Source organism: Lactuca serriola, chromosome 4, assembly GCF_051521515.1.
Source record: "Lactuca serriola cultivar US96UC23 chromosome 4, Lser_US96UC23_V15, whole genome shotgun sequence".
NCBI classification, from domain to species: Eukaryota; Viridiplantae; Streptophyta; class Magnoliopsida; order Asterales; family Asteraceae; genus Lactuca; species Lactuca serriola.
In genome coordinates, this window is record NC_136411.1 from 173,376,041 (window position 1) to 173,385,582 (window position 9,542).

At 32.0% G+C, this 9,542-nt stretch overlaps 1 protein-coding gene across 1 annotated transcript; it reads left to right on the forward strand.

Moving 5' to 3' along the window:
• The first annotated feature begins 220 nt into the window (after nt 1-220).
• On the forward strand, nt 221-844 carry LOC145099012 (secreted RxLR effector protein 161-like). Its single transcript, XM_079036598.1, has one exon. The coding sequence runs from the start codon at nt 221-223 to the stop codon at nt 842-844; it is 624 nt and encodes a 207-aa protein (XP_078892724.1).
• Nucleotides 845-9,542: the final 8,698 nt, after the last annotated feature.

Below are 9,542 nucleotides of genomic sequence, written 5' to 3' on the forward strand. Positions count from 1 at the left end.
TGGAATCTTTTCTTTCATGAAAATGTCAAAGATTTTGGCTTTTCTAAAAGTAAGGATGAGTCTTGTGTATACGTCAAAACTAGTGGAAGTAATGTGGTCTTCCTAGAAGGATCTAGGAGAGGCGACTTATATATTAGACATTGGGATCTAAAGATTGTATAAACATTTAATCAGACTAAGCCAAAGTACATACTTAGATAAGGTTTTGAAAAGGTTCAAAATGCAAGATTATAAGAACGAGTATCTACCCATGCAACATGGCATAAGATTGAGTAAAGATCAATCACCTAAAATTAAACAAGAACTAGAAAGAATTAGTCGAGTCCCATATGCTTTTGCTATAGGATCGAATATGTATTCCATGACACGTACTATACCTGATATCTTATATGTTCTTAACATGGTGAGTCGATATCAAGAGAATCCTGGTGATAGTCATGGGACGGCCCTAAAGAATATCCTCAAGTATCTAAAAAGGACTAAGGACATGTTCTTGGTATATGGTGGAAAAAAAAAAGAATTAAGAGTGACAGGTTACACTGATTCAAGTTTCCAAATTGATAGAGACAAATGGTGCTTACAATCAAGATTGGTGTTCTTTCTTAATGGAGGGGTGGTTACATGGAAAATTTCCAAACAGAAGATAGTGACAAATTCGACATGCGAGTATGGGTACGTAGCAAATAGTGAAGCTGCAAAGGATGCTACATGGTTAAAGAACTTCATCGATGATCTTGGAGTCGTACCAAGCATCAAAGAAACATTAGATATCTTTTGTGATAACAAGGGAGTACTCGCTTTGGCTAAAGAACCCAAGGACCATGGTAATTCGAGAAATACTTAGATGAAGTATCACTATTTTTGACATCGTGTAGAAGATGGTGATATCATCGTAAGTTGGGTATCATCTTAGGAGAATCATGTTGATCCATTTACGAAGCCACTATCAAGAAAGAAAAATGATTGTCATGCTATGACTATTGGCATGAGACTAGATAGTGGTTTGATGTAATAGTTTAGTTGTTAATCTGAGTTATTATGAAACGAATTACAATTTGAATTGTAACACTTTTTGATGTTTATCTCAAAGAGTCTTAATAAAGAGTATATTTTCTATCGAAATCTTGTAATTCAAATACTATGTTTCACTTTTTCATGTTTTGAACCTTCCAGAATATTTAATTACTTTCAAAACGCCATAGTCAGTCGCATTCTCGGGAGTAAATGTTGGTATTAAAGACATTCTTGAGTATTGTTTGATTGACCAAAGTGTTTTTAGGCATTGTATTTGGGATTACACCATTGTTGTATGGGTACTTGAAATAGAAATTTTAAGTAGTGGAACAACCTGCATTTAGATATTACTTCATGGAATCTAGTCACAAGTAATTCTACGCGACAATATATTTTATTCTTCAAAATTGGATACATATGGGGTTTTCATTGCAAAATATGTTGTGCATTGGTGTGCTCCAACGTTATCTGTAACTGGTAGTCATAAATGGTATTTCCATTTATCATTAGACGAGAAGGAAAAACTATGTAGTCAAAGTTTATTTATTCCTTCTCGTAACTAGTAAGCAATATCTATGGGCCCCTCGATGATTTGCTACTGGCATCTGAAGTCCTTGGCTGAACCCTAACAAAATTGATGTGTTTGATTTAGTTGTCAAATGAATTATTAGAAATTGTTAATCGGGAAACCGTATGTTGAACATTGAGATTGCCTCATATCCATAACTCTTATTCATAGAGATATCTAGAACAAAGGTGTAAAATGATCACTTGTCTAAGGACCGAATTCTAATAAGAGTTTGGTAGTTGCATAAATGACTGTTCTCTGTTAGTTGTTAGTGAAATATTTTGATCGCAAAAAGTTGACAACCTGTATAAGTAGGAGACTATTGGAAATGGTGTCCAATGTCATTAACTATTTTGATAATATTTCTAATAACAGTAGTGTCCTTTTAGGTTGGTCTCATGACCCAAATAACATAAGGAAAAGAATATTAATAATGTGTTAATTTATTAAGGAAATAATAAATTAATTAGAAATTATTTTGGTAAATTAATTAAAAGGATTTAATTAATTAAAGAGGTTAAATAGTAATTAATCATAAGGATTAATTGGAATATTCCAAAACCTCCTAGAGAGGCTATGGTTGGTTTTGTATAGCCCTAGATAGAGATATGTCATGTTTGAATTAAGGAAAGGATAAACCCCAGAGTTTGTATCCATCTAAAATTCTATTTACACCTATAAATAGACTGATAGGATTAAACCCTAGAGGAGTTGTTTACCTCATAGAATTCGTTCAGACTAATATATTTCTCTCTCCTTGGATAAAAATCACATCCTCTCTCATAGGGTTTGTGATTTTCGAATAAATCCTAATTTATAGTTTCTTCCTTTTGTTATTTGGAGTGTGGGTGTGATTTTATTAGAGTGGTTCTCCTTTGGATCCTTCATTTTGCAACTAAGTTGGCACATACGAGATCACAAGGAAGTCAAAAAGAGGTTAGTAATTTCTTTCTATGTCGTTTTTCAAAGTAGGATGTTACAATAGTAAAACATAGATCTTAGGTTGCATGTGTACTTAGGTATATCAAGTTTTGATTTTTCAACTACCTATGTAATGTGTGCTTGATGCTAACAATCCCCAATAGTAAATGTAACGACCTGATTTTTCAAAAGAAAATTTTCATTTTTAAATAATCAAAACATTTCCAATAAACCACAAAATCACAAGAACAATTGTTTTCGAATTCATAATATCAACATTTTTATTTCAAATATCATAGTGTCCCATAAAACTCCTGAGAGAGTGCATGTCGCGCATCAAGCCTTGCCCTTGCCCTTAGGCTCAGAAGTACCTGAAACAATCAACAAATTGTAAGCTAATGCTTAGTAAGTTCCCTAGAACATACCCCACACAATCCACATAATCCATATTAGCTATAAAAGATACATAAAACATATAATCCATGCATACTACATATAAGGATGCCATGGAAACCCTCCAAGGTCTTACACCTAGTGCCACTGGAACCCCCACGTGGTCTTAGCTACCTGTCATAGGAACCCCCACATGGTCTTTACTACCAACAAATATTATACAAGCTAAACATGCAAATATACTAGAATGTCATGGAAACCCTCCCATGTCTTACACTAATGCCATGGGAACCCCCACATGGTCTCAATCTACTGCCATGGGAACCCCCCGGGGTCTTCCATGCAAGAGTCATACTAACATACTGCATAATTAATCAACAATCCACATATCGTAAAATGGGTCGGCCTTTGTGCCTTAGACCCATTGGTATGGTGAGAAGACTCACCTCTCAAAAATGTTGAACTGCTAAGATCAGATAAGTCCCAACGTGCAGCTCCAACTCAACTGCCTATAACCAACATGTGATTAACTAGTCAAATCCCGTAATACCATAAATTCCCTCACGGTCAAAATTGGTCAACCCTGGTCAAAGTTAATGTCAACAATCAAGGTTAACAATCCATGTTGACCCCAACTTGTCGAGTGCATCTAGCAACTCGTTGATTTCCTTCAAGGTCCATAAAACTGAAATCCCGAGTCAACTCGGCGAGTTACCCAAGTAACTCATCGAGTTCTTTAGTGTCCAAGGGCCAAAAACTCTAAGCCAAAATCTCTAGACCGAAACCCCTAACTAGCTCACCGAGATCACTCAAGATCTCGAAAACCGATGAACCCTGCCCGACTCATCGAGTTGGCTAAGCAACTCGTCGAGTCCCTTCGGTCCTTTTCATGTTTAGTCCTTTCTAGTGGAATTCAAGACTCCAAACTACAGATCCAGCCCCCTAGGGTGTAGTTTCCACGTGAAGTTGCCAACTTTATGTGCATGTAAGGCCTTAAGATGCTAAAACACTCAAAACTAAGGTTTATATAAAGTTTAGGGCATGGGGGAAGGCTAAGGGTAGACAAAGTGAGCAACTTTATGTCCATAGAGGTCTAGAGATGTCCAGATCTGAAACCCTATCCTCATAATAAGATCCAATCCAAAAATAACACCATTATGCACCAAAAGTGACCATTTACTTCCATAAAATGAGATCTAAGCAACTAAAGGTCAATATAGCGACTTTATACCTCAAGATGGTTGCCAATACAGATTAGATGTCGGATCTACTACTTCTCTCTTAACTCCTTCTTCTTCAAGCTTCAAAATCCTTCCCAACCACACCAAAATCACTCTCCAAAGCTCTCTCTCACACTCAAGAAGGTATAAGGCTCGAACTAGGGTTTCTCTGGGCTGTAAGAACGATGAAAGAGGCTACAAATGAGCCTTAAGTTCTTTAAATAAGGTACAAATCCCTGAAAATTATGGTTTCTCTTTACAACGTCTACTCGTCGAGTTGGGCCTTCCAACTCGTCGAGTAGATCCTATGTCCCACGTCCAAAAACAATTTCTACTCGACGAGTTGGAGCTCCCCAACTTGTCGAGTTCCAGTCTAAAACCCTAAATTACTTAGAAAATCAAATGATACCTAGAACAGACGTAACAGTAAAATTATGGCTCTATTACTCGATCTTTGAAACCCTTTTCCAGACAATGATTACGAGAAATGTTACTGCTCCACAAATATCAGAAATCCTCGAAACACCTTTTCGAGAAATAAAAGAGCACATAGTATGCAAACTTGATACTAAACTATGAAATATCGGCATGGGTCGTCTTTCCGTTAATGTGTATAGCACCAACGTCAAGGCCTTAGCCGAATTTGTTTCCAATTTGGTGTTTCTAAATTCACATATTTGTAGAAACTAGGTTATAACCCGTGGAAACCACAGTTGGTATGATTAAAATTTTATATAGACAAAAAATAATTAATAACTATAAAAAAACATTGGATTCTCGATTGTAATTAATCATGAATTATTTTTGCTAAATATTGAAATGAAAAAAAAAAGTAACAAATTAAATAATTGTGAGTTTAAATGGCTTATTATCAGTTCTAAAGCTATCACCAAATAAAAAGATAGATTAGTGAGACTTCTAAGAAGCTAGGAGACATGTTGTTTTAATGAAATAATGATCCTTTTAACGTATAAAAGCTAAAAAATTTGTTTAATCTATTTGAAATGGTAGCAATAAGATACAAATGACCCATTAGAACATAAATGCGTTGAAGCTGCCCCTCTAAGGGCTAAAAATCCTGCCCATTTTGCCGCCTCTATGCAAAATACCATTTTACAATTATGAAACATCAAGAACCCACTTCGCCTCTAGTAAGAGTGACACGGTCTTATAAGGTTGTCTTGTTGTTCTTACCAAAAGCAGGAGTTCGGTGGCACAAAATATGAGATAATTCTTGGTATTAGTTCACAAAGTAGAGTTGAGGTCATTTGTTGTAAATAATAACATTAGAAAATTTTGTAGTGATTTTTTTTTTTATTGTGTGACATTTAACTTTCTCATTTACTAATGTCACGTTGCACTTAACTCATAAAAAGAAAGCATGACCGGTCAACTAAAGGACCCATATTATTCTCAATGCAAATCATAATCTAAAATGTATAACAGATATTCCACTCTAAACAGACAAAAAATGAAGATAGGTTCCATGGAGCTTTGACTCTAACATTTAACCTTCACAAACGGATGCTCCCTAAGGCATAAAACAAACCAAGGTTATAACAATTTATTTTTTCAAGTTACAATTAATTAAAATGAAGAATGCCATGGAACCAACTTCTCAGATATTTTATTCAAAACAAGTATAAAATTGAAGAAACATATAAAAAAAACATAAAGAATGAAAATTAACTCCATAATAACAACAAATTAAAATGTCGATCAACCAAATTACAAGAAAAAGACAACAATTTCATTTGTCAACATTACAAGAGAGCTCTCGGCTCTCTTCCTCTACATCAAAGAAACCATAGTTATTGAACTTTTGTTGCAATTTAAAAAGAATGATTTATATATCAATCACACAAAAGAAACCCATAAATGATACATATTTTATTGTTGCAATTTCAGTCAAAGCTAAAATTGCATTAAATTAATAAAAGGGTATAGGAGACTCACATTCAAGCTAAAATTGCATTAAAATTTGATTTTACCTATCAATTACATGAGTCATGAGCCATCAAGCAATGCAAATTCACATAGCCATTAACAAGCAGTTGGTGTGAAAATAAATAAAGCACTTCGTGTCAAGAAACACCTAATCATCATCATTGGACATTAAATAATAAAACACTTATATACACCATAAGTCGAATAAGGTTGTTATTTCTGATCCTAAAGTATTATAGCATACAAACATCAAAAACATATGTATAGTATACCTAAATATTTCTGTCAAAAATAAAAAGTTGGCTTTGTAATTAAAACCGTAGATAAGAAAACCTATGGCATGGATCAATAACAAATCAATTATAGGGCATCAACATGGACGAGTCTACACTTACACAAGGTGGGTCACTTGACCCACCTAAAATTTTCTTTTTTGCAATAACTTATATATAAAAATCACTATTTTATAACCCGTGGAACCATGGTTATAAAATTAATTAAACTTTTATAATAAGAATTCAAAATTATTAATCAATTGTTTTAAATATATTTAATTAAGAGATATTTTTTAGTTATATAAAATTATAATCGTTAATTTAAATAAATACGTGAAATTATATCATCTTATAATTTATTAATTTTATTCCAATGTTATTAGTTTAATTTAATTAGAGTGGTAAATTTAAAATTTGAAATTTGAAATAGAGAATTAATAGGTTGACAAGTGGTATGCATTAATTAGGAGGCCTAATATGGTGACACATGTCAAAAGAATAATAAAATATGTATTATTAAGAGACCTAATAGGATGACACATGTCAAAAGAAGATTAAAATTATTTTTTTATTAAAATTAGAATTAGAATTAGAATAAGGAGAAGAATTTGAGATTTAGAAACTACCTTTAATATTTAAAATGACTTATCTTGTATTTAGTATGTTTGGCAACAATATACGAATTCAGATTTTTTAAAGCTCACGTTTTATTTTAATAACCCAATGCAACATATAAGTAAATAAAGAAAAAAAAGGAAGAAAAAAAACTATCGGCGTCAACTTATTTATTTGCAATTGATTATTTGTGATTAATAGATTAATAGTTATTAATCTTAATTCTTTATTTATTTGCAATTAATTATTTGTGATTGTTGCTGTCAACTATCGAAAGTTAAAAACATTGATACAAGTGATAGAAACTTTCATACTATGAATATTTGATAATTGATACTTATTTGTAGATTACAACAGATTAATGGTTCTTAATTCTTTATTTATTTGCACTTGATTATTTGACTGTTGTTTGTGAATAATACATTGTAAATTGTAAGAAACTAATAATTCTTAATTTTTTTAAGGTTTATTTTTTTTTTTTTAACTTGCATTGATCTTACTTGTTACGACGAATATGGAACACACATTTTCAGCAACGAATCTCGTAAAGATTAATGTACGCAACAAAATAGATGATCAATTTTTGAATGTTAATTTAGTGTTATATAGTAAAAAATGTTTTAAAAAGTATTAGTGATGATACAATTGTGAAATATTTCAAGATATAAGACCAAGTTAGGTACAATTGTAAGAATTTTAAGTGTATTTTTGCTTATCTGTCCCGCTATTAATATATTTTTTTTAACTCTTTCATTCATATCGGTTTCATTTAAATAGTGAATCACATGATTTTCTATTCTAAACTCCCCATGTGCAACAAAATAATAAAAGATATCATCTTCAAGATATATATCAAACCTTCAAATGGTAGAGGTCTTTGACAAGGCGTCCGCAAGAAGACTAGACCGTCTATCGAAACACCAACATTGTCAGATTCGGTGTCAGAGATGGTGGCATCGGCTGGAAGGTGATTTCGTTTCTATCTCTTGCGCAGTAGCAGAGTGGATGATGTTGGCAACTTGGTGGCGGAAGAAATCTTCATTTTTGGAGAGAGAGAGAGAGAGAGAGAGAGAGAGAGAGTAACATTAAAGAAGGAGAATGGTAGATTTTTTAATTTTATGTTGGAAACAGAGGATTTGAGTAAAAGAATAGAAAATTATCAAATCAAATTGTTTGAATAGAAATTTTTTGAACGGGAAGACAAAAAATAACTTCATAGTAAAAGGATACGTGGCAAATTGAGGGTTTAAAAACATGACAAGTGGCAATTTAAGGTTTCGTTTATTATTAGAAGAAAATAGAATATATTACAAGTGACTAAATAGAAGAAGGGTATTATGCGTATGCTGAATTTTTTTAATTATATATAGTGATTTTAAATTATAATAAATGATTATAAAAAATATTGGGCAATATCGGGTTTAAAAAATGACAAGTGACAATTTGAGATTTTGTTTATTAGAAAGGATAATAGATTAAAAGAGATAGAATGGAAGAGGGGTATTATGCTTATTCTGGAATTTTTAAAATTATATATAGTGATTTTAGATTATAACAAATGATTATAAAAAAATATTAAAGTAAATAAGATTTGAGCGATATGATATTTTGAAAACTTATTAGGTATGTATAATATTTAAATATTGAAAAGAGTAAATATAATAGTAGTTTATTTACCTATATATATAAAATACTTAGGATTATATTTGTTTATTATTATATTAATTTTAACTTAAATGAAAACTATTAAATTTACTTATTTCACCCCCGAAGAGTTCCTTGATGCTAATCCTGTAACGTTTCCCCCTCGCTTAAGATCATGCAATCGTGTGTTACCGAATTGTACGTACGCTTTTCAAGGGCTACGCTCAACAACCCAATTTTCTGATAATAAAAATATCCCATATATTTAGATCTTAAAAACTCTATTCTGTGTAGCAATCAAATAAATACGCCAAACGTATCTGAAGATCCTAAAAAATCTAATTTTTTTGCTTTTATCTCCGTCATCTCATATCACTGCCAGATTTTGCTATATAAAATAAGCTTATACATCATATTTTCGTTATTGCAATCGAAAAGTTTATAACAAGCAAGGTACGTATAACGTATGCCTTTTTGTTTATCTTATATCAATATATCTCGATTTTGAAAGGGAAAACAGTTGAATATACCTATTCCATAAGGTTCAACTATTAGTTTGCTCTCTCTCTATATATATAAGGTTATATCATATACTTTGCAGATTGAATACAGATATCGATTGGTATGGCTTCACGTCGTCCTTTTCTTACGACTTTCTATTACGGTGGAAGTATTGTACCTGATCATCTTAACGGAGTGATAAAGTCGCAAAATTTAATTTCGACTTTTACAATTCCAGTTCGGCGTAAAACACACTATAGCGAATTTGTCTACTTAATTTGTGCACACATCGGGATTGATAAACAAAAGGTTACGTTGAAGATCACGCTATATTTTAAACATTGTGGTAAAATCAAGTCATCATTTATCATGAGCGAGGAGACTTATGATTTGATGTTTTTTCTTGCTGAAAAAGATGAGAATTTTTTTGATTGAAAATTATAA

Excerpts from the sequence above, each read along its gene's own strand:
- LOC145099012 (XM_079036598.1), top strand. The coding sequence starts at position 221 with ATGCAAGATTATAAGAACGAGTATCTACCCATGCAACATGGCATAAGA.